The sequence below is a fragment of the Acanthopagrus latus genome, chromosome 22 (assembly GCF_904848185.1).
Source record: "Acanthopagrus latus isolate v.2019 chromosome 22, fAcaLat1.1, whole genome shotgun sequence".
NCBI classification, from domain to species: Eukaryota; Metazoa; Chordata; class Actinopteri; order Spariformes; family Sparidae; genus Acanthopagrus; species Acanthopagrus latus.
Window position 1 is genome coordinate 8,400,699 of NC_051060.1, and position 25,674 is coordinate 8,426,372.

At 44.3% G+C, this 25,674-nt stretch overlaps 3 protein-coding genes and 1 long non-coding RNA gene across 4 annotated transcripts; 2 read left to right on the forward strand and 2 right to left on the reverse strand.

The window, feature by feature from the left end:
- Positions 1-698: 698 nt before the first annotated feature.
- Positions 699-8,633, reverse strand: fam89a (family with sequence similarity 89 member A). The gene is made up of 2 exons (XM_037085585.1): positions 8,231-8,633; positions 699-6,120 (listed from the first exon to the last, which is right to left on the reverse strand). The coding sequence occupies exons 1-2, from the start codon at positions 8,477-8,479 to the stop codon at positions 5,833-5,835; spliced, it is 537 nt and encodes a 178-aa protein (XP_036941480.1). The 5' UTR covers positions 8,480-8,633; the 3' UTR covers positions 699-5,832.
- Positions 8,579-14,989, forward strand: LOC119012106. Its single transcript, XR_005072367.1, has 3 exons — positions 8,579-8,687; positions 13,544-13,592; positions 13,692-14,989. It is a non-coding gene; the product is annotated as an uncharacterized LOC119012106 (long non-coding RNA).
- Positions 14,416-19,266, reverse strand: LOC119012104 (sprT-like domain-containing protein Spartan). Its single transcript, XM_037085584.1, has 5 exons — positions 18,624-19,266; positions 18,290-18,389; positions 17,430-17,558; positions 17,038-17,332; positions 14,416-16,820 (listed from the first exon to the last, which is right to left on the reverse strand). The coding sequence occupies exons 1-5, from the start codon at positions 18,953-18,955 to the stop codon at positions 15,823-15,825; spliced, it is 1,854 nt and encodes a 617-aa protein (XP_036941479.1). The 5' UTR covers positions 18,956-19,266; the 3' UTR covers positions 14,416-15,822.
- A 240-nt stretch (positions 19,267-19,506) lies between these two features.
- exoc8 (exocyst complex component 8) lies at positions 19,507-24,057 on the forward strand. The gene is made up of 4 exons (XM_037085583.1): positions 19,507-21,022; positions 22,079-22,332; positions 22,459-22,707; positions 22,821-24,057. The coding sequence occupies exons 1-4, from the start codon at positions 19,873-19,875 to the stop codon at positions 23,226-23,228; spliced, it is 2,061 nt and encodes a 686-aa protein (XP_036941478.1). The 5' UTR covers positions 19,507-19,872; the 3' UTR covers positions 23,229-24,057.
- Positions 24,058-25,674: the final 1,617 nt, after the last annotated feature.

Genomic DNA, 25,674 nt, shown 5'->3' on the forward strand with positions numbered 1-25,674 from the left:
TGCATTTTTATCACCGACCCTCCTGAGTTTTGCACCGCGGAGTCGAGTGGTTGTGGCGTGACCCATTTCTCCGGTCTCACAGTGGGAGCCTCGGAGTGTGAGAACGTAAACAGCGTTATCGTCATCGGCAGTTCATCTGAGCTGCTGCATCAAAGCCTCGGCATCCTGCTGCAGCAGTGATCAATTAGACTGGAGCTGCAGCGTGGCAGCCTCCAAAAACAGCCCGCCAAATGCAGATGGGTGCATTTAAATGCAGGTCAGAGCGAGACGCGTTCGGGAGAAAAGAAGAAGAAGAAGTAGGGCAGCAGAGAGAGGGAGAGATTACTGCAGCTCTGGCTGAGGGAGTCCAGTAGAGTTTCACTGAGGCTGCTTGGATTTTGGGGAATGAAGACGATAGTTAATATTTTGTGTCTCGTGATTTCTGATTGTGATTTCTAGCAGGATTAGTGTGGACTGAAGTATCTCATAGCTATTGGATATATTTCCCTCAAATGTTGCACATTCATGTCCCACAGAGGATGAATCCTAAGGATTTTGGTGATCCAATGATTTCTCCCGTCTGCCGCTCTACTCTGTCTTATGGACAAGGATCAACTTTGTATTGATTTGGCCAATTTAAGTTTCTATGATTTTGAATGTGTTTCAGGCAGAAGAATTAAAAAAAAGAAGAAAAAAAAAAAACTCACTCCAAACCTGAATAAGTATGGAATCACTTTATTAAACTGGTCTCAGTATAATTACTATGATAGGGTTGAGACTAATCATCCAAAGAAACAGTAGTATGGTCATTCATTAATGATGGATGGTCACAACACAGGCTTCATGTTTTCTCAACAACTTACTTGTTTCCACTATAATGATTTAATGAACGATTAGCATGAATGATATACAGTATGGATATGAAGTCAAACATTTCACCATTCCGGTCTCTCATCAACTCCCCCGACGACAGATTCAAACAAATTCGACAGCTGGTGGATGCTGATCTGAATATTAAGTATGTCGACGATAATAATCTGTTGGAATTTAATGCCTCCAAGGCTCCCTCGTGTTTTCCTCTGCTGATTCACGCGCTCACATTCATCTGATGAGAGCCAGGCCTGCACACAGGTCGGGCTAGAGAAGAGTCATTTAGAGTTTTTGGCGAGAAAACGCGAATTTGCACGTGTTTTTAGGCATTTCGCAAGCAAAGGTGAGCAGCAGGAAGTTTCAAAGTGGATGAAACATGGCCAATCGACGATCAGATCAACACAAATCAACCTCTGATTAAAATGAATTTGCCTTTTTCGGTGCACCCTCCTTCACATGCTTCCTGTTTCATGTGCCTTTTTGACGACCCGCTGAAGCAGCAGTGTGAAGTGGACGCTGAGGCGTGACTGTGATTACAGTAATAACCGCGACTTGAGTCGAAACACATGACGTCCTCGTGGTTTGCATTCTTGCATCGCATCCTGGTGTTCGGAGGCCGCATGGCTCTGCCTCTCCTAACAAAGTGATTTTGAGCACGTGATTGTTCAAAGTCGGCTTCAGAGAGAAGCCCTTGTTGTGAGAGTCCAAAAACATGACATTTAAAGTGAAATAAGTCGACTGTCGCCGCTGTAAGCATGTTGGTACATCACACTGGGGAAAAAAACACCTAATAACAGAGAGTCACAATACAATTGTGTTCAGAAAGATTAATTTTTTTTCCATCCACCCAGGGTCAGGAGCCGAAAGTTTACCCTGAGGTGACGTCACCACGTAACACATCCAGTAATCACGTGATTTTTTTTTTTGCATGATTCAACACAGAACAACCGCAAAACGAGTGCAAAAATCACGGCCCGACACCTGAAATGTTCGCGAGGAGCGCGCCTTTTACTTTGCTGATGGCGCGGCTGATTTTAAGGCCGTTGCGAGCAGAAGGTTCAAATTCATTTTGGAGGAGCAAAAATGAAAGTCGCTTCGTGTCTATGTTGCCGTCCGAGTGAGGAGGGAAAGAGAGCAGCCTCTCAGTGTGTGAAGCAACTCAAATTTCAGAGGCAGGAAGCATCAAAAACACGCCACTCCCGACAGCTGCGTCCTTGTCCATAAAGCGAAAAAGGAGCCTCTGACGGAGGAGTAAAAAAAAAAAAAAAAAAAGAAAGCTAAAAAAGTCTGCGCTCGGCGTAAAACGTCTGAATCTCATAGCGCACCTTCTAAGCTGCTCTTTCTGGGATTTTCAGGATTTGTAGTGATGTAATACTCTGCCATTAGGGGATTAAGGAGGTTGCAAGAGTCATCAGGTTTCAGATTCTGCACGGAGCAGCTTTAAGAACCCAGTTCACGTCGAGCGGGTCAAATGATACGTAACCGTTTCTGGTTTATTCTCGTCGACGTCTTGAACAGCAAACCTCAGGTCTGGAACCTTTGAGGTCCTCAAAGGCACTAATTGTGTTGACATCCAATAAAAAAAAATCATCAAACATCCGGGGTCAAACCTTTTACCGAATCAGTTACATGGTTTGATCAAATGCTTCAGATTAGCGATAAACTGCAGAAAGATTTGTGATAAATACAGAGAGCGAGCATCAGATGATGGACTCAGTACCACCGTGTTCTGTGGAAGAGTCCTCTCAGGTTTCTGGTTGGAAACTTGCATCGTTAACAGGCGGGTTTTCAAAATGTTAAAGTGAGCAGGTAGTGTGTTAAGAGTTAAGAGAGGATTAAAACCTCATACAGTCAAAAATGTAATTGAATTTCTACCGGAATTGCTTCGATAGGGTACGTAAAGGAATATTTTCGAAATGTGCTTATCTGCCTCCTTCTCGCCCTGAACTGTGAAGCCTTGTGTCCTTTTTCAACTTTGTTTTTGTGAGGATTAAATGAGAGAAATCTAATGTCTGATTGGTGCGTTTTAGAGGCGTCGATCGCCGTTTCCTCAGACAGGTCACCAAGAAAACATTCCGTTTCTGCAAAACCACGATATGTTGAATTTAAAGCTTATATATGAATCATATCGTAACCAGCTGTCTTTAGGCCAAGCTAAGGCTTAGAAAGCCAATAAGCACATTTCCTGTGATGGGTTGTGCTCTCCACACAGTTGCCGTGCCGACGCAGGCGTGTTTTACACATGAAGCAACTGAGACTTTCACTCGCCAGTCAGTGAATTTTTTTTTTTTTTTTTTACAGAAATTTGTGACAGGAAAATAGAAAAACAAGAAACATTTCATTGTTCAGTTGAAGACATTAGTGTTTCTCCTGAAGGACACAGACAACATCAGCTTCAAAATGACTCGTAAAGACATTCTTCAAGACATCAGGCGTCATTATTTTTTTGTTCTGTACCTTTAGAAATACAATGGAACCATTCAAGATCAGTTTAGTAGAAAAGCGTGTTTTCAGCACCTTTGACCGACTACATTTCGTGTTGAGTGTTGTACTTTTCTTTGGTTTGTGTTCTACAGAGCACACAAATAGTGGACCAGTCTACGGACGGGTGGCGTCACGCGATCTGTACAGACGCGACATCGACGCGCTACGGAAACTCGCCACGGCGTCTCAGAGCGGCGGCTGGTGTTGACAGAGGAAAAGTCATTTTGTAGTCCGAGTGACAGAACAGCTGCTGTGTATGAAGCGTGCTACAGGTTCAGCCGAGAGCTTCGCTGTTGGGTTTAGAGTATAAAAAGGGACAGTTCACCCCAAAACCAAAACAACATTATTTTCCTCTTAACCTTGGACAGGGTTGTCATGCTTTATATCTGAGAGACTACAGACATCTCTAGGGTTGATATCGCCAAATCCTCCACCGAGATGGAAAAATAACACAAGTAAGAGGAAGGAAAAATGCATTTTTGATTTCGGTTTTAACCGTCCCGCAAAGGAAGACTGCACAGATCATTCATATGTGTAGCAGAAGTGACAATGTCTGCACATCCAAACGTCTTCGCCCGTTTGAAGGATGGCGGCGAGAAACATACGTAGAGTCTGAGATAAGGCCGACGTCTGAAGTGTTGAAAACACTCTTCAAAACGGAGAGAGCGAGTTCGTTTTCCTACAACGATCACAGGTGTACAATAATAAGCAAGTTATCTCGAATTTAAAAACACTCGCGGTTACAATCTTGTTAGTGACCAGCATTGTCTAGTAAAAGGAAAACTCCCAAGGTGAGGCTCAGAGAGTGAAACAGCCACTGGAAGGTTCGCAGTTATATTCATTACGTCTTAAATAATGTTCAGCCTGGTCTCGAGTGGGTGTATAGTGTAACTCCAGGTCTGATGCAGCAGAGGATATTTTGTTAGGATAAGTGTAAGTAGGATACAAAGCATTATAAAAGTACCCTGTTTTCATCTGATAGTTGCTACCGTGTTTACAGCTTTGTGTTTGTGCTGCGAGCCACATGTGAAGGCCGCAGTGACCGCAGAAACAAACCTGTCACACAGAGAGAGCTACACATCATTTACGTTCTTTCATGTCTCCATCACCGTCACTGTGATGAAGAGGCGTTCCAACTAGCAAAGTGCAAAGTTTTGATCACAGCCAATCACAGTTTCCTAATTCTTGGCAACTTTTATTTAATTCGAGTATATCGAGAAGAAAAGAGTCGAAGCTGGTTATAAGGAAAATAGCTGAGTACGTCGTTTCGTCCTGATTCTTCTCAGTCGACGCTGGCTACTAAGCGCTCGCTACCTTGTTATACTGAAAGGTAGCTGTTGTTAGTTGCAACTTGAGCCTTATTTTCATGGCTTCTCATCATTATTAGTGATAGGAACGATGGCCGTGACTATGAAAAGAAGACCCAAGTTGATGTACGGTGACAGCAGAGTATAATGCATCATCAGCTGGATCGAAACCATCTGGGCCTTTCGCGCCGCCCAGTCGGAAAACAGCGACGCATCAAAGCTGCAAGTGACGCGTCGACAGCTCTGAGGGAAGCGCGCTCGGCTCGCAAACCGTTTCCAGCATTTTGAACATTTCACATTTTCAGAGCAAACATGAGCTCCGTCCGAAAAAAAAAGGCAAGAAAGTGGAGCCCTCACTCCTGTACAAAACCTCAATCCGTTCTTGAGTGTTTTTTTTTTTTTTACTCTGAACAGGTTTGAGGACGTCACCGCTTTCTCCATTCTTGAGGTCTGACAGCTTCTGTCCAGATGATGCCACCACTTTGAAGTAACACACACACACACACACACACACACACACACACACACACACTGACAGTCGCTCCTGTCTTTACGCCAACACCGACTGCAGAGTTCAGAAGTCCCATCCTCCGTGACCCGACCTGTAAATGCTGTACCCGTGTACCTGGGTATTTGCAATACAAAACATCCGTAGAGAGTAACAGGAAATTTCTTGTTATTTATATTAGATAATAAATAATACAACTTTGTTCATATATTTTGTATATGTAAAAAAAATGTTCTGCCAAAAAGGGAGACTGGCTAGCAAAACCCACTTGATATAGAAGCAGCAGCAGAGCCGTTGATAAAAAAAGAAATCATAGATATTGCCTAATTCTGAGTATACGGAGTCTTGGAATACAATCCATCTCAACTCCTGAGTTTGAGCAGGTGTTGTCAGAACACCGGGCCTCTCGGCTCCGCGGACTGAAGCTCCTGGTCACGCTGCAAAAAAACTAACAGAAAAAAAAACCTTCTGCAGCACAAGCAGGGATGTGTTTCACCTGAGGAGGAGTCGAAGACAAGCTGGAATTTTATTTGTGTAGTCTATTATGGTAGTGAGATACCAATCAACTGCTGTCTCTACCCAACCACTTCTTCCTCTGAGGCGAAAAGGTTTCCCTCCAGCTTAACACGAGTCTTTCACCCCCGAAAAATACATATCCATCTGCAGAGAGCTGAGAGCGGGCCCTCAGATGGTGACGTGAAAGGAGTCCCAGCTGTCGTCTTTGCCGCTCCCGTTCTTGGCCGCAGCCATCGACGCCGTCCCGTCTCCGACCTCTCCGTCTGGCTGCTCCCCGGTGGGAGTGGCGCCAGGCTCCGGGTAATACTCGTCGTCCTCGTCGAAGTAGCCGTTCTCCATCATGCTGAGGCTGGAGGCGGCGCTCAGGTCCTGGCAGCTGCCCTTGTACTCCTGGATGGACTCGTGGAGCGACCACAGCTGGCACAGCAGGGACATGTCCTGCTGACGCAAACCCACCTGCAGGAGGACGGATTAGGATCCTGATCAACACGGGACACAGTTCTGATTTCAAATACATTTTAAGTCAGACGATTCTAAACTTCCACTTCTTTCAGTCCATAAGGAAAAAACAGCCACAGACGATCTGAGCTGCAGCTCACGATTATTTTAGAGCTGCAACTTCTAATCAATTAGTTTTCACTATTATTCATCGGTTTTGAGTCATTTTTCTCAAAATTCTCCACCGCCAGCATCTTAAATGTGAATGTCGTCAGTTTTCTTTACTCCTTTATGACTTTGAGCCTCAACAATTATTATTGTTATCGATTATTTTATTAAAACAGACTTTATCAACACAGATTTTGATGATCGTTAAAACCAACCAAAATAGTGGTTGGCCGATCCTGGGCTTTCACAGACACATTCATGTTGGCATATATCTCATCTTACATGTGAAAACTTGTTTAGATTACAGAACATTATGCTAAAACTAATGCTTCAGTTAAGTTTATCATAACCCCATCTCATCGATCTGTCTCACAACGGTTTGATAACCACATTTTGGGAATCCTTGTATAAAAAAAAAAAATATACAAGTTTTTATTCATATATTCAGTGTATACAATAAGCTCAACCAATGTACTGAGGTTGGAATGTATTACTCCCCAATACTGGTCCCTAAAACTGAGTATTGGTCGAGCTCTAATTTGTTTTTTTTGCTTCTTCCTGTCATTTTATAACTATTAATTTAAAAAAAGTGACTACCAAATCCAAAGATGTGGTCAACTTAATAAACGGGAAATGAGAAATAACCCTCTCTTGCACCTCTACCTGACGTTACGAGACTAAAAAACAGTCTACTGGCAGGGTTGAAAAGGGCATTCCTACTGCATACCACTGGGCTGACAGTGCAGTATGAACTGAGGGTCACTGCATTGTCTTCCACACTAACTACAGTCGGCAGACATGCGAGCCACGGTCGCTTCAAACAGCTGAGGGCGAGCTTGGCGCTCCATAAACTGGGGAACGGCTTACACTCTCTGAAAATATAGGGCACTGACAACTTAGACAACGTGAACTACAAACTGATAGTAATACATTAACAGCAGCGCAGCAATAAGCCTTGAGCAGGGGACACGCTGCAGGGAGAGTTGGAGCACACGAGGCAGAAAAAGGATTAAGGAAAGCCTTTAACCAAAAGTACAAACGTCAGAGAGGTAGAGTTTCTGCAACAGTTGGACTCCTTTCAACCCGAATGACTGGATGTGAGGAAACAAGCAGTTGTTGTGTACTGACCGGGAGCCATGGAATGAAATCTAGTGTGGCTCTCTTATGATAATCCCTGCTTCTGGCAAGGGAGTGTGTAATAAGTGTCTGACTCTCTGTGAATGTAATAACACTCACCACAGGATTTCATACAAGCCAATAAGTCATGAAAAAAACACACTTTTTTACAGTGAAGCTAAAAAGTATACAAATGAGCTTGGAATAAAAAGTGAGAACATGCCTAATGGCTGAATTTGTCTCATCCAAACCAAAAGCTGCTCCTGCTTTTCTCTTGCAGAAGGTTTTTCTTCACGCCAGACTTCATTTGAAAAAGTCACGTTTTATCTTCCCGTGCTTACTAACGACTTTGTATACTGGGTAACTTTGAAAGTGGTACACATTAGTAATTAACAGGGTATTTCTACAACTTCGGCATCCATAAAGGTATATTACACTTAAAATAAGTGGTATCAAAATGCACACAATGCTCGCGATTTTGGCCTTGTTCGATTGTACCATATGGGAAAATCTTAGTGCCCTCAGGCAAAAAAGAGCGAAATCCATTCCTTAAAGTTGTTATTTTATCTATATACTGTATTGTATGGTACATGGTATGTTTGCCGAATCTATCAGGAAACTACAATAATTTGTGAAAAGTCTTCAGATGTGTGCTAGAAGGCGTGTGAGTTTGCCTAAAAGCCAGGGAACACCAAACAACCCGAGTTTCTCTGGGGGGGTTTGGCTGGATACAGACGTACAGCACATCGGGATTAGCGCCCATCGACAAACCAGGGGTGAGCACTTTCTCGTCGCCACATTAAAAAAAAAAGAAAAAAAAAAAGAACACTCCCAGAAATATTACCATCTCTTTCCGAAGGAGAGCCAGAGCGGCGTCCAGGTTGGCCGGCTTGTTGGCCAGCAGGTTGTCGGCGTTGTTCCTGCCTCGGCTCAGGTCGTCCTGAATCATGGTTTTCTTCACGTACATCCTCTCCATTTCTCTCCAGGAGCCGCCGCTCGAGTTCAGCAAGCCGCTCAGGCTCTTCGGCAGCGGGGGCAGCCCCTCGATACAGGCCATTCCTCCCAGCGAGCCGTTCGTCGACTTACCATTCATCGTCCCGCGAGTTTCTGAGCCGAGCAGCGCTGGTATCTTAACTCCGGAGCGGACCGTTGGCTGGCTGGATACCGACTAAACCGCTGAGAATAAACAGTCCTCTCTCCCACAGCAAACACACCGAGCAACAGTCAGCCGTGCTTCTCTCTGCCCCGGGCGGCCGGAGACGCCACGTCAAGTCAGCCGGAAGCATGGCGATGGATTTCCGGTAACGGTGATCAAAATAAAAGCGTCAACGTGAAGGGTTGTACTTTTACTAAATATAAAACAAAGTCAATTTGAATATAATGTGTCATTTTTTAAAGACTTCTACCCACTTAAACGGCTATTTTATAATATAAATCAGATTTTTAAAAATGTTTTTTTTATTGTTACTTTAGGATTTGATAGACATTGGTTTTACAATTTCACTTCAAACCTTACAAACGGGCCCTCTCCAGTCATATCATGACACAGCAGCTATATTTGGATTCATGTCTTCTATTAGATTGGACATAGCTGAATAATAATGGATAACCAATTAGTTAATATGGGCACGTGTAGACCAATTATGCATCACTTCTACGCAAACTTTAAAAATCCATTTGAAATGAAATATTAACATTTTTGTGACTGTTACACATTTTCATAATGCAACTAATGAGAAGAAAATGAACACGGGTGATGAGAATAATAAAAAAAAAACATGTTATATGGAAATTAAAAAGATTTAAAATACAATATAAAAATAAAACAGACAACAAACTCGACATTTTGTGGGGCCAAAAAGAAAGAAAGAAAGAAAGAAAGAAAGAAAAGAAAACAGCTTCCGTTTCAACCAGATGTTTTCCTCGGTGGAAAAATCTGCAGGCAGAGAACTATAACTAAATACTAATGGCTATACATTTACATATAACATATGTGCTTCTGTATGTACATTGTATGCATCGATAAGGTGTAGATCTTAACGTGGGCTCCAGTGACATTATATGACTTAGGAAACCAAACTGCATAAAGAAAAATGCCTTGTAATACAGCCTACAGTCCTGCCAAGCTCTGATTTTATTTTGAATTTAAACTTCCGGTCCTGTTATGATCACGGTTGTACACTTGACGGTGTCTGATCCTGGCTGAGGAGAGCAGAATCCGCTTCCTGTCCTTTTAACAAAGTGGCTGCTGGGCGTCTCCCAGACAACATTTACAGGCAGGAGAGCTGTCTTTATTCTGAATTAAATTATTTTTTCATCAGCCATATATGGTTATCTATAATTTCATATTTTACATACATGTTTTATATCACCATTTATATAATGTGAACACTGCTAATTGAGACAAACGTTTATCATGAGAAATAAGGCACAAACTTGTCATAGACAATATAAGTCCAAATAAAAAATGATTTCTTTACAGTTAACAGTAAATCTTACATGAAACTAACTATTATTTGCATTTCATTCTTAATCTATTCAAATTTCTGGAGAATCAAGTCAAATTCTAGGCACAATCCTTAAAGTGTGTTTGTCTGTCTCTAGTAATCAAACTGATTGTTGTCTGTTAATATGAGCAGTCAGTACTTTTAAGCATCAGACCAAATGTCTGCCTCATGGCTGAATAGAGGACTGTGTTAATTTGAGTCCCTACAATAAAACCAAAGTGTGTAGACAGGGGGTTTGGGGTCGTGACAGAAGTGTGTGTGTGTGTGTGTGTGTGTGTGTGTGTGTGTGTGTGTGTGTGTGTGTGTGTGCAAGACAATAGTTTGAGGACAGATGGTGGGTTTCACTTCCCGCCCCCCCAGCCTGCAGAGCCGTCACAACAATAACACAACAATAACCTTGAAACCAACACACAATAGCATCAAACACGCTCCTTGGCAAAAGAGGGGCATGTGCTGTACCACACACACACACACACACACACACACACAGAGTCAGGCAGATGGATGGAGCCTGAAGCCTTGTATTGCTAATGGCTCTTCTGATATGAATTAAACCTGACTCATTTCCTACAGACACAAGCACTCATGAGCACAAAAGACACGCTGTTTCCTTGTTGCTGGCACATTTGTTGTTGCCAATAACTGTTTGTTTTGTGTTCTTTTTGTTGTTGCTAATGGCCCTTAATTGTGATGAATAATGATAGAATATAGAGTGTAAAAATAAAAGGATTTATTGATTTAAATCTCTAATCAAGTAGGCTACTGAAAAAAGCTAGCTACCTGATGCTATTTAGTAGCAAACGCTAACACACATAGCTAGATAACACTACAAAGAAGTCAGAAATATGACTTTACACATAATTAAATAATATTGCTTGCTAAATAATCAAAATGGGTTGTAAAAATCAGATAAAGTTATGCCTTCCCCAAAAACTCCAATCAGCAAAAAACAATTCACGCTAGCTAGCAAAAAAAGAAGCAAATACTCAGCTAGCTAACACGGCGTAGAATTTTTTTTTTTTAGATCGTTTCTTTGACATTTGAAAAAAAAGACTTTAAATCACACACATCTGCCAAATTTCAAGGATAATACTTTTTTCCATTCTCTTTCTTAATGAACATCTCAATTTGAGATGAAAACAGAACCTCTAATTAACTGTAACTAACTTTGTTAGTGTTGGCTGCTAGCTAAGTGCTTTCAGCCCACTGTTAGAAGCATACAATGATGCTATAAATGATTAATGTTACATGCTCGTAGTTTTTACGACTAAAGTTAGCCAGGTGGTGAATTAGCTAGTTGGCTATGTGAAGCGTCCGAAGCTTTATGTATTTGTGCTATGCTTTTGCTATGTTAGCTTGCTAGCCAACACAATCCTCTCTGTTTGCTCCACTGATGTTCAACACACTCACTTTTAAATGGGCTACACTTCTGCTGCTCACCAGAAAGACCAGCATATGTTGTGTTTTGGTGCTGGTCTGTGCTGTTTTTTCCAGCAGGGATTCTGGGCTGGATAATCAACTAATGTGACATCAGTCAGCACGTTATCAAATGTTATACTCGTCCTTGAAGAGCATCACATCCCCTCTGTACAGCCTAATCCTGCTCTTACAGCAATTAGCCATCAGCTGATGGTCCACAGCTGCACGCTTAAACCCACCGATCAAGGACAATCTGTTTGGTGTGATGGTTTTATGAGCAGAGGGTCCCCTCTGTAAGCTTTCAGCGCCCACCGCCACCACCATATCATCACCGCTGCCTCCTGAGATCAGAGGATTAGGCGTGTGATGGCACCCCCTGGGGATGCATGTAACCGAAGTAGGCTTGTATTAATCTGCCTTGCTAAAAAGCACAACGGGTTTGCGTCTCTTAGCTTAGTCCGGGTAATAATGGTCTAAATATATCCGCTTAAATCTCTGCTGGAAAGCGATTTCTTGCTGACAGCCAAAAAAATAAATATTACAGTAAGTACTCGTGTGGGGACAGAAGACCCCCGGACATCGCCCATCCCCTCACTGCTTGTCTTTCATGTTGTCTGCCAGCATTAAGCTTTATTTTATTTCCACCCCCCAATTTTTGTCTTATGAATTTGTGTTCCAAAATACTGCTGAAACAACATACCCATCAGGATTGATTTTTGGAACAGTCATGATCATTCATTAAAAATTTAATCAGAATTTGTTGATAAATGATCTTGCAAAGAAACAAAACAGAAACAACAAAAAAAAACCACCTCTACCAGTAACAATCAGCCCCAGAGTGTGCTCCGGTCCCGTCTAGCTGCTGCGACGGCCCAGAAAACAACACTGCATTGAACTTGGAGCTTGTCTGAGATGCATCACTGTCAGAGAGACAATAGGTCAGAAAGGAAGGAGGAGGATGTGTGTGTGTGTTCGGAGGAGGAGGTCAGCTTCCTATAGTGTGTCAGTGTTACGGCAGGTCGGGGCAGAGGAGTGGCCGGTATGAACAGCTGCTGTTAGCGACGTGAGTTCATCCTCTGCTGAGGCTGATGGGGCCTCTGGAGGGGTGATGAGGAGGACGGCTTCCTCCCCGAGTCAAACAGGAACAGGAACAGAATGAGTCGTGGTAATTATAGCGACAATAGGTGGATGTTTTATCGCATTAAGTGATGAAAAAAATCCACGAGGAAGTCGTGAGTACAGTAAGGATATGATGAAATTACATCAATGGTGTGTTCAGGTACAGCGCTGAACAGAAATTTAGAACTCAGCACCACCATGGAATCCCTGCGGCCTTCCATCAAGTCAGTGATGGAAGACCGGTTTTGATGACGACATGAAGTTGCATGAGATCATGGGAGTTGTTAAACAAAAAACACTGCTGATAAGATATCTATCTGAAAATCTGTCTACAAGTGACAAATACAATAAACAATAGAATGAGCGAGTTCGCTGACTTCCTTGCTCGCATTCCGACGCATCATCTGGCGTCTTTCTCCTGCTGAGGCAGTTAGAAGGGCTGAAGGGGTTCTGACACCAGTGACAGGAAACCAAATGAAACGCATCGTTACCTGAACGGATTTATCTTGGAAAGACAAGTACACAACTTCACAAAATATAATAAAACATATAACAAAGGTCAAGTTGTTTTTAAATAGAATGTTGTCAAGAGTTCATGTCCTTCCTTCCCTCCTTTTTTCCCCATCATGTTTCTACAGAAGCCCTGAAGGACGAACCAAACACTGGCTCCAGAGAGGGCTCGTTGTGTTTTTGACCCCCATGGGTGAGGACGAGATGAGGGGTGTTTAGTTGGTCAGTGCAGTGCGATGCCATTAGATTCTGAACACTTTAAACTTTAACTTAAACTCCGTGAGGCCTTAAGAGGTTACGACTACTCAAAATTTCATAAAAAAACTAAAGGACAACTTGTGCTGCTTTGGTTTCCTACTGCATCATCATCTCGCAACCCCTCGTGTATCTGATGACCCTACGAAGGGGACCCGACCTGCGAGTTAATGACCTGGAAACATCTGTCAGTGTGTGTTGTATAAATGCCCTGAGTGATAAAATGCAAAACATCAGCCATGTTGCTCCTGCATTCCAAACTGACACACATGAACACACTGAAGTCAGAATGCAGCATTATACTTTGCTGCTATTTTATGTTTTCTATATACTTTGTTGTTATACAGGTATGAAAAACTCTTGACTGAGAGGGAAGCAGACAGTCCTGGGTCGTGGGTGAGAATTAACATCACTTGATGTGAAGAGGTCAGATATTGGAAATTCAAGCATTGATGATCAATGGTACAGATAATTTATGCTTTTTTTCCCCCTCAGATATAACCTCCCGGCAAAGGGCGACGCACGTGCAGCCAGATGGCGATCAGAGACATGACTGCGGTAATTGAAATGCGACGGGTGTGTGCCGACATGCTTTGTCACCGGCTCTGGCTCTGCTCCAGCGTGTCCTGCGGGGCGACAGGAGGGTGTAGTCCTGATCAGCAGCTGGCCTCGTGCTGTCTGACCTCTGACCTCCACGATCCTCCCCCCTTCTCTCTCTCTCTGCTACACCCACGCTCTGACTGCTTTCTTTCTTTCTTTTTTTAAACTCCAGTACAAATCCTTTCATTATGAACAGTTTAGGTCGCTCACAGATGTCTCGTTTTTTTTTTGTTTTTTTTTGATGCGTTCTACATGATGAGACCAGGTGGCTGAAGCTGCTTGAGGCAACAGTGACACCCTGTTTAAAACTATCGTTATCATCCCAGAGGAAAAGCAGAAACTACAACTGATAAAACAACAGCGCTTCTGGCTGGCGGAGGGACACGTCCTCACAAACACTGGATGGTTTGTCACATATCTGAAACGTTAAAACGATCTGAAACATTTCTGCTTCCCAGAGGATGAATCCTACCGCCTTCATCGTGTGGTTGACAGTTTTTGAGTGTAAAACCTTGATAATAACTTCTGTTATTAATGGACTTGAGTGAATACATTAATTTTTGTGTCATCGGTTGTTGGAGACCTGCAGGAATGACGCTTCATACAAAATCCATTTAAATAGAACAGTAAAAACATTTTATTTGAGACCCTAAAAACATTGAACAGTTTCCTTTAAAACAAACACAAACATATAAAAGTCGAACATTTACATGTGAAATTCTCATGTTGTTGAACGCGACCTCAGTTGTTCTCCCGTAGATCTGACCGAGGAAAGCTCGATCAGATCCCCGTGCACTCCCCGGCCCTGCAGATGGCTGCAGCGCGAGTGTGACGACGTGCAAAAAACAATAAATAGCTGGCGGCTGTGAAACCTGAGGCCTGCAGATCAGCAGAGGTCAGACTGCAGCGTCTCCCACTGTCTGAAGGGCGCATCGATCTACGGGAACCCGGCCCCGAAAATAACCCGCCTGTACTCATAACGCAGCAGCTTCTGGATTTAAAACACGATCGGTCTGCTCTCACAGCATGCTGATCGAGTCTGACTTAAAGGGGAATTCTGGTGTTTTTAAACAAAGCCCTTTTTTTTTTATCCTTCTTCTTTTTTTTTTTTTTTTTACATATCACCTTGAGCAAATTCTTCTGCATTACAATCTCTAATACAGAAGAGCTTTCATATCAGCACAGACATATACTCCAATACTGACGTATCTGTGTCAGACTAACAGTGGTCGGGCTTCACCAGCAACCCCTGCATCCTACGAGGTAACATTTTTGTTTCTGTCAGTGGATTCTGCTCCATAATGATGTCAGGCAGCAGGAAATAAGAATCTGAGTGGAACAAAACAAGCACCGTCAGTAAACTTGGTCCGACGTGCAGAACGTTTCGCGGCTGCGTCTGAGGCGATCTAATAGACTGATTCCAAAAGTTTTCTGTACCTGGTGGTCAATCAGACCCAGAACTATGTAAAGAAAATGGAGCCCGGGTTTTAAAAATACCAAAATTACCCTTTAACTCTCAGCAAAGTCCTAGAATAGCCCTTCAGTGAAACACATGGTGAGATGTTTCACAGGACTGAGCAGTGTGATAGGAAGACGTATGGGAATGCCGTCCTTTAAACACTTCCTGTTCTGGTAAAATACACAAACTGTTACTGGAACAGTTTGTCAACATTTACTAGAATTTTGTTTAATTCTTCTGCCTGGTGAAAATGACCTTATTCGGTAAATAAAAGTCGACCAACTTACTTCTCTTCCTCTGCTGAACCATGTTGTTACAGTAAGGCACAAACTGCCTGACAGGCACTTCTGTGTGAAAGGCTGATTATTACATCGAAGTTAAAATACTGAAAACCAACCAGTCTGGTCATCAAACTCTATCTGATCCTCCTCAAATCAAAAGTGAAATCATCTCACTAACTATCCAAAATCTTAAAGTTCAAACACACAACTCAGACCCACAAACTCCCTGAAACTTCTTGGTGTTATTGCAACATCCCCTTTACTGCACACGTCTGCTGCTCCTCGCTCAGGAGAGGCACGAGTCAAGATGCGCATTGATCTCTGACTCCTGCACCTTCGCTTGGCACACAGGACAGCTGACCATCAGCGCGGGGGAGGAAGACGAGGAAGAGGAGGGGGTGGCGGTGTGCAGTCCTGCAGAGGAACGGATGGAGGAAGCGGAGGAGCCTGAGGAGGAGGAGGCGGCGGCAGTTCTTTGGTGCATTGCAGGTGAGTTCGTATTCGCAGACTCCCTCGAGGCTGCTGAATCGCTGGCTAAGGTCTTCTGGAAGAAGTTGAAGATGGCGGCCGAGCTGCTGCGCTCGTCCCACGGCCTCTTCCTCGATGCCTGACCTCCGCCGGCAGCTCCTGCCGTGCTGTCACCGTTAGAATGAGTGAAATACTTGGACTGCGCCGGTTTAACGGGGCTGCCTTTGGTTCCAGATGAAACTATGGATGAAAACTTACTGGAGGAAGCTGGGTGGTTGCTCAGTTGTTTAGGTACAAAGGAAGAAGAGGAGGAAGCACCCGTTGCACTGTTTGGTGAATCTCTTGTAGTCCCTGTGTTTGAGGGGGAGGACTGACTCTCTGACTTCCTGGGGCTTGGGCTGCCGAACAGTTCTCCGATGGACCGCTGTTTGATTTTTGTGTCTTGGCTACTGCTTCCACCCTTGTGGGGTTTGGGGATTCTCACTGGCGACCCGTTGATGTTGGTGAAAACCCTCGTGTTACCGACAGACCTTTTTACAGGAGGCCTCTGCCCCGTGGAGGTGGTAGGTCTGACAGGAGGGAAGGCGTTAGAGAATCCTCTGCTACCCTGGGTAGAAAGAACAGGAGGACTGAGACTTTCAGCTGGAGAGCAGGGGGGGAACAGTGTCTTCTGAGGGGAGACGGGGCTGGACGAGGGTGATCTCACGACAGGTTTTTGAGATGGGGAGGAAGACGCAGAGGACTGGGACTTCCCTCCGAGTACAAAGCCTTTGCCAGCAAATGGGATGATGTTCCGTATGTCCTGTGATCCAGAACCTGAGAGGGAAAAAGGCACAAATTCAGAGGCAGGCAACAAAAGTGTATTTGCGACATCTCCGCAAAGAAATTAGGAAAAGGCTTCTCCAAAACAGGAGCTGCTTCCAACATCTGAAAGCTTAAAATGAAAACAGTTATGTGACTTAAAGGGGCAGTTCAACATAGCAGGGATCATCAGTACACAAGTAGTTTACTTGCAGAGGAACAAAATCCTCACCTGTAGTTGTACTCGAAGCCTTTCCACTTCCCGGGGCCTTCTTCTCTGAGGTCTTCCCGTCCTTTTTACCATCCTTCTTGCCTTTTTTCCCGTATCCTTCGGGCTCCTTCACCTTGGTGTAGGTCCCCCCACACGACCTCCTGTGAGCCTCCCACCAGGGATCCAGAGCAGACGGAGCCCGGTTCATGGCCCTCTTCACAAAGCCAAAGTAGGGCCTTTGGTTCTGGCAGGGCCCGTTGCACTTCCACCAGTGCTGCCGGTACACATCGACCTCGTCATGGAAACTGTGGTAGACCTGAGGAGAGAAGTTTCACAGGGTTATTTTAAATATCAATCTCTCTGTGAAAGGCAGTTTGAGCTATAATAGAAGTAGAAGTAGAAGATATGCCTACAGTGATCTTGGTCCCAGTGGCCTGGTTGATCCGGTTCATGTGCTTGCAGAACTCAGGGCCGTGTCCGTCGCGGTCCCTGTTGTTCTGGGTCACGAACAGCAGCGCGTGGATCATCTCGTGAAGGAGGGTCTGCGGAAACAGACGAACAGAAAGGAATGAATCTCGCAGAAAAGGAAGGACACGTCAATTCTTGCCATTTCCAATCTGACACAGTCACAACTAATCAACAGGAGAGAAGCTGCTGCGTGTGAGAGCAGTTCAGAGTGTATCTTACAAAATCTGACCTCAGATATTTCTCTAGTCCCACTACAAGCAAATTGGTTGTATGCATTAAAAGCCTTATAATAACTCCCCATAATAAGCTGTTTTTATCAGTCAAGAAAACATCAATTAAAGATTCAATTGCGTCCCTTCTCAATATTATTCTAATCCTTTTGTCCTTGACAGAAAGCCGGAGATTATAAACACTGGTGGATTAAAGCATTTGACAGACATTGGTTATTTGATCTATTATGTCAGAATGTCAGAAAATAGCGATCAGTGTTTCCCAAAAGCCAAGATGACATCCTCAATTGTCTTGTTGTGTGCAAAAACACAAAACAGAGCAAGTTTATTATCACAGACGAGCAAAGTAACCAGAAAACATTAATATGAATTCAAATAATTTTGACTTTTTCAGTTCTTAAAATAATACTCAAACCCTTTTACGCTGTTATCAAAATAGTTACCATATAATTACTGTTCATTTTGTTGACGATCTAATCAACTGAGGAATACATTTGTTGTAACTAGACTGTATCTTGATTGAGTGGTCATATAGCTTCAGTAACAGCAGGATCTGAGGTCACCGTCCGGCTCACCTGCACCAGGTCTCTTCTTGGTCTCAGCTTCAGCAGAGGCTCACTGAGCCTGATGGAACACAGTCCACCTCGGCCCTCGTAGGAACACACACCGGCACACCTACAAGGAAAGAGCAGGAGACATTAGGAGAAAAGTCCCACAGGCTTTTCATGAACCCAAACTGGAGATATCCTTTGCAGCCAGCAGCACAGACTAACTGGGCTGACACAGCCCCTCTCCTGTCACACCAAACCCCATGCAAAATTCAGACCATTTTACTGAAGTGACAGCGTCACTGCATCCAGCTACTAGCCAGTGGGACAACACAATAAAACATGACAACCAGCCACTTACAGTGTCATTCTTGGGCTCCACTTCACCTCCACGCCGCTGAGCTTCCCCCAGAAGAACGTGTCGTTGAACTCCAGGAACATGGATCTGACATCAGGATTGGGGTCCAGTGTCTCCCAGGACTCGTCCACGATGGACAGCGGCCTCTCGGGCCGGGCAGTCGGCTTCCAGTAGGGGACAACATCACTGCCACCTCCAGCTACCCCCACTTTCCTTTTCTTGCTGCTCTGTCCGAGGCCGTCGTCCTCAAATCCGTTTGAAGAGAATAAAGACGTCTCGTATTCGCTGTTAAACTGCTCCTGTAGCTGTATGGCGAGCAGAAAGTCATCATCCATCACAGCACAGTCAGTGGAGAGGGTGATGGAGGCTGAGGTAGCTAACGTTAGCCACGTAGCTTCTGTTAACGTTTATGTCAGCCTGCTGACGCTAACTAGCTGACGCAAAGCTAAATTGTTGAGTGCTAAAAGCGACAGAATCACCGGAGCAACGACATTGTCATTTTTGTGTCATGATTTCAGCAGAAACGTCCATATCTTCATGTTGGACACAGGGTGTTAGTTGTTAACGCTAACTGTCAGTCCAAAGCTAGCGCCAACACTTTAGTGTCAAGTGTGTCTCGGTACAAACAAAAAAACATCCGTTATGGGTTTCAAAATAAAACTTCCGGAAATATAAACATTGGGCACCACGTATTCAAGGGGAAACTGTGTGGCCAAAACATGTTTTGGCTTTAATGTCATCTCTAAATCAACAAAAGTACACATTTTTGTTGTTTCATTGCACATGCGCGTGCTTAAATTCAATTGTTGTAATGTGTTGTGCTCATAGTGAAAGTACGTTTCCGCTCTAGATTTGAGTAACTCTCGTAACTTGATACAACTTTCGCCGTTTGAGTAGTTGGCCAATCAAAAATGCACTCGGGGACCAGATACTGTGGTTCAAAGACTATATTAATGAATGTAGCCAAAGTGAGCAACAATTGACGTCTCACATATGCTCCGTATTTTCAGGAATTTAATAAAAACAGTCTACTCTTCAACTATAGACAAATTTAAAAGCTGGCCCGACTTATGCGATTTGTTGGCCAACCGTTTTTTCCGAGTCCCGTGACGCTCCAGCCAGGGTGTCAACTTCCTGTTTGGGAAACAAGCGGAAGTGAACTAAGGGGCGTCCATCAACTGCTCTCTGTCAACACTTACCTCTAATTTCTACGATTTTTTGACTAAATAAGAAAACACATTCGCAATAGAAGATGTCGGAGACGGGGAACCGACTCCGGAAGCTGCTCGAATCGCCGAATTTCGACCCACAGAACTACGTGAAGCAGCTCTCGCAGCAGTCCGATGGCGACAGGGATTTGCAGGAGCACCGTCAGAAAATCCAGAACTTGGCCGACGAGACGGCGCAAAACCTGAAGAAGAACGTCTACAAGAACTACAGGCAGTTCATCGAAACGGCCAAAGAGATTTCCTACCTGGAGAGCGAGATGTACCAGCTGAGTCACATCCTGACGGAGCAGAAGAGCATCATGGAGAGCATCACTCAGGCCCTGCTGCTGACGGACAAGGACGAGACCTCCAAAGAGATGCAGGCTGCCTTCCCCAAAGAGACCGAGGAGGTGAAGCAGAGGACGCTCACCTCGCTGCTGGAGAAAGTAGAAGGGGGCAAAAACATCATGGACACCCCGGGGAGGCACCTAGTCTACAACGGTGACCTTGTGGAGTTTGACGTTGACAACATGTCCCCCATCCAGAAGGTGCACGCTTTCCTCATGAACGACTGCCTGCTAATCGCCACCTGGCTGCCGAACCGCAGAGGGACTGTCAAGTACAAGTACAACGCCCTGTATGACCTGGAGAGCTTCGCCGTGGTCAATGTGAAGGACAACCCTCCCATGAAGGACATGTTCAAGATCCTCATGTTCCCGGACAGTCGCATCTTCCAGGCGGAGAACAGCAAAATCAAAAAGGAGTGGCTGGAGATCCTGGACGAGACCAAGAAGAACAAGGCCACCAAGGACAGGCACAAGAAAGAGGAGGAGGTCCCCACTTCTCCCGTCAGAGCCGAGGTGTCCACCAACCCTTTCGATGTGGACGATGACGAGCCAGCCGATGCGGAGGAGATCGTGGACCTCAGCCTGGAGTGGATCCAGGAGCTGCCGGAGGACCTGGACGTCTGCATCGCCCAGAGGGACTTCGAGGGCGCCGTGGACCTGCTGGACAAGCTGAACGAGTATCTGAAAGACCAGCCGGTCACCCCCCGGGTCAAGGAGCTGAGGCTGAAGGTGGATGAGCGCGTGAGGCAGCTGACGGAGGTGCTGGTGTTCGAGCTGTCCCCAGATCGGTCACTTCGAGGAGGACCGAAAGCCACCAGGCGGGCCGTGTCCCAGCTGATCAGACTAGGTCCTGCTCTGTTTCAAAGAGACAATTCTTCTTTTCCACAGCGACACCGCTCCACATTCACCTTCTCTGTTTTCATTAGAGTTAGTTAAATCTGTGTTGTGTTCTTGGAGCAGGCATGCAAACATTATTCAACAGTTACTTTCAGATTATGACCTCAGAGGCTGTTTAGCTGCGATGATAGAATGCTGCCTCTAATGTTTAATACACATTTAGTGGTTATAGAATGCAGCAAAAATAGAGAGAAGTGTCCTGAAGCCCAAGAGGATGTACTCAGATTGCTTGATTTGTCACACCAGCAATCCCAAACCAGAAACATATTTAGTTTATATTCAGCTGCTTGAGATGAACAAAAGTCACAATACCTGCAACCGAGGAGCTGAAACTAGTGGAGTTTTGGCTTTTTTTGCTTGAAAAACACATTTGATCAATTAGCAAAATCATTTTTGATTTATTTTGTGTCCATAAACTAATCATGTAATCAACTTATTCTCATAAATCAAGGTTGCAGGTCAGTATTTGTGTTCTTGGGGTTAGGGTTAAGAACATATAAACCCAGCTGTCCTCTTATACTCCTCGTTTTTTTTGTCATACTGCCCGAATAGTCAACTCAGGTTATCTATCTTTAAATGAGTAATAATTCAGTCATTTATGCATTTTACATTTTGTTGATTTGCAAAATGTCGTATCATTCTGATATTTGATCATGTTGTTTGGTGCAGACAGTTCTCCCAGACATGAATTTGATTATTTGGACCACAGTTACAGCTTGGAAACATACAGAGGAAAATATAAATGACCAGAGATATACACCCTGGACAACAGTTTGGAAATCCTGAAGCTGTCCTAAAGAACCCCTAAGAAGGACATTTTTGACCTGCTCGTGACCAAACTCTAATGATTTTCTCAGTCAATTAATCAATCTTTATTCGTATGGCACTTTTCATACAGAAAGTAGCACAAAGTGCCTCACAGAGATTACAGACAACAACAGAGATTAAAAACCACAAAGAAAATCAAGAAAAAAAGGTTTCAGTTTGTTTTTCGTCTGTTTTGCAGGTCAGTCCACCAAAGCCTGCGAGCTGTTTCTGAAGAACCGCGCTGCTGCCGTCCAGACGGCCATCCGGCAGCTCCGAATAGAGGGAGCCACGCTGCTCTACATCCACAAACTCTGCAACATCTTCTTCACCAGCCTGCTGGAGACGGCCAAGGAGTTCGAGATGGACTTTGCCGGGAACACGGGCTGCTACTCGGCCTTCGTGGTGTGGTCCCGATCAGCCATGAGGATGTTTGTGGACGCCTTCAGCAAGCAGGTGGACTCCAAACTTGAGATACTCCACTGTTTGGTGGCCAAATTCAAAAGCCTGTGAAAGTCGTTTGTCCTTGTGAGATTAAAAAAAATTAAAAAGTCCTAATAATGTGATTTTTGTCTTCATCAGGTGTTTGACAGTAAGGAGAGCCTGTCGACAGCAGCAGAGTGTGTCAAAGTGGCTAAGGAGCACTGTCAGCAGCTGACCGAGATCGGCCTGGACCTGACCTTCACCCTGCAGTCCCTGCTCGTCAAGGACATCAAGGCGGCCCTGCTGAGCTACAAGGACATCATCATGGAGGCCACCAAGCACCGAAACTCTGAGGAGATGTGGAGGAAGATGAACCTGATGACGCCCGAGGCTCTGGCTAAACTCAAGGTGGATTTCACGTGGCTTTGTTTTCCATCAGCTGGCAAAAGTTGTGTTTCACTTTATTGTATGACTACGAAGTAAACCTCGCTTCACTACTTCACTACTTTTTTCCCCCTCAGGACGAGATGCGCACCTGCGGGATGGGCAGCTTCGAGCAGTACACTGGGGACGACTGCTGGGTGAACCTGAGCTACACCATCGTGGCCTTCACCAAGCAGATGATGAGCTTCCTGGAGGAGGGCCTGAAGCTCTACTTCCCCGAGCTGCACATGGTGCTGCTGGAGAGCCTGAGGGAGATCATCCTGGTGGCCGTGCAGCACGTGGACTACAGCCTGCGCTGCGAGCAGGACCCCGAGAAGAAGGCCTTCATCATGCAGAACGCCTCCTTCCTCCACGACACCGTGCTGCCCGTGGTGGAGCGGAGGTTTGAGGAGGGCGTGGGCAAGCCGGCCAAACAGCTGCAGGACCTGAGGAAGAGCACCCGGCCGGTTAGGATCAATCCAGAGAGCACCACGTCTGTGGTCTGAGACTTTAATAAAGGACAACTGACAAGTAAAAGAAACTCTTACATGTTCTTTTACTGCCTGTTCCGGCAACTTTAACTCCCATTTAACAAATAACCTCTAAATATTGGTTATTTTGAGATGGCAGGACAGAAGATGACAGGATGGAGAACTGGAGAAAAACATACCTGAAGATGGGTTTTTATAAAAAGCTTCTTTGCACCTGAAATTGTATAGACACACACACAATAATACCTGATGATACTGGGGTAATTACGATGAAAGATGATCCGGCGATTAGTTTACTGCTTTCGGAAATCCCTGTTACTGCATCCAGTAGTTGTTTTTGAGCTGTTCCTGTTTCCATGTCAGGGTGTGGTGATAACCAGGAAGAGAACTGTTCCTCGAGTTCGTGTAACTGTGCACTGAATGCGTGAAAAAGAAAAGTCACATTTCAGACAAACAGCTGATACATTTGTGTTTCCGGAGCAGACTGGCTGTGTCATTTGCAATTTTGTGCACGTGACCTGTGGTTTCTCTGAATTTTAATCACACCGATGTATCCAAGGCATCGACGGAAACCTGATCTAAATGCAACGTGCGTGCGCTCCCCTCGAAAAGCTAATGTTTATGCTGTTGGAAGTCCTGGAAGCAATATATTTCCAAGTTTGATTCAAGCTCACCCAGCAGTGATGTTGGCGATGATTTACGAACACTAAATAGTATTCCAGCCTGCTAGGACTGATTTAAAAGGGATTGACTGAAAAGCAAATGCACTGGGAAATGTTGGCTGTTGTAAGAGTGTTTGACCACAACACATGAAATTGAATAAACGTCATCAAGCACAAGTGCAGTCTTGTTTTTGTTACTGTATTTTCAGAAACACAAGTTCATCTGAACAACACAGCGGCTAATGTAAAAGAAGAAGAGTGTCTGGATGAGTGGAAAATCATTCATCGGCATACTCAGAAGTTTTATGTTGAATTGAAACCATCTTGAAACCTTTAGCAGGAGGACTGAAGTGTGGACTACACCTTCATGTGATAAAAACACGTGTCTGTTCAGGCTGTAAATAAAAGCGCTGCAGTTCATGCACTTTATTTATTGATCACGGATTCAGGGTAACGTTGCCCTCTTGTGGCTGCTTCTAATGTAAAAAAAAAAAAAAAAAAAGAGAATCGGCTTTATTAATCAAGTATGTGTACACGTGACTGCGGTTTACATTGCCGTCAGTGTGCTTACACAGAAAAAGAGATACAGCTGAACACATGTATGAAGCCAAACTGAACAAATAAGATAAGGGATGATAAAAAAAAGACAAGTGATGTAAAGAAATAAGAGTAAACACTGGATAGCTTTATGTGCATGCTGCAGTGTGGGTGGATTATGAGCATTAGACGCATATATACATATATACATGTACATTATATGTACTGTGCATGATTCATATTGGCAACTGATTTGACGCATGATGCACACAGACAGGGAATATATTAACCAACAATGCATGATGATACGTACCTTTTAAAAAAATGTGTCTTTAAGACTGTAAAATTACAATTTTTGATGGATATTTTACAGTTAGAGTTAGTTACTGGTACTGTGCCGTGGTTCATAGACCATTTCCTGATGTTAATGCAGTCCTTTTTGGTCAGTTTTATAATAGCTTTTGTTCCAGTGTGGTGTTATTTCCCGGAAAGAGTAATAAAAAGCAACAGTAAATGAGTTTTGGCTCCTATATAAAGGAGAAACAAGTGTCCCTAACATCCCCATTTGGTTTAAAACAGCTGGAGAAATGTCTGAATCCAGCCCCGTGACCCCTCCGCCTCGCAGTAAATCCAATTCGACTTGTGTTATTGCGACATGAAAACAATTGCTCCTTCTCTCTGTGTAAAACACTTCCCAGGAGCGACAAAGCCCAGCGTGCCACGGTGGCAGACGACGGTGTATTTTTAGACCGCGCTCATGATTCAACACATGATTGTTCTCTCTGCTTCACAGCTCATCTCATTATAATCACTGATGTGATCGAGGGGCTCCAGGAAAGCCTCGGGTGAAGTTATCAGCTTATCCTCGGAGAAGAGGAAGCATCAGGCTGCTGGGATTACTCCAGAGGAATGCCGACAGTCAAAGGGAATGTTCAGTAAATATTTCACGTGATGGAAAGATGAAAAGATTCCCAGTCTTCATCAGGAAAGAAGAACCCGGCTGTAGTGAAAGAGCTGCAGCTTTATCGATGGGGATCTGGCGCAGTCCTCTTTAATCACAGAGCAAAAACACGTTTCATTTCTGAGATGGCTGTTTCCAGACTGATCCGGCATCACATGAACATAGTTCTTGAAGTCTGATTCCATTACAAACTGTCCAGAGTGCCTTATACGTACAATATAGCTTCACTTTCACAGTTTTGGAGAGTAACTAAATGCATTACTTAAGTGCATTACTTGTCTGAAAACTGAAGTCATTGCAG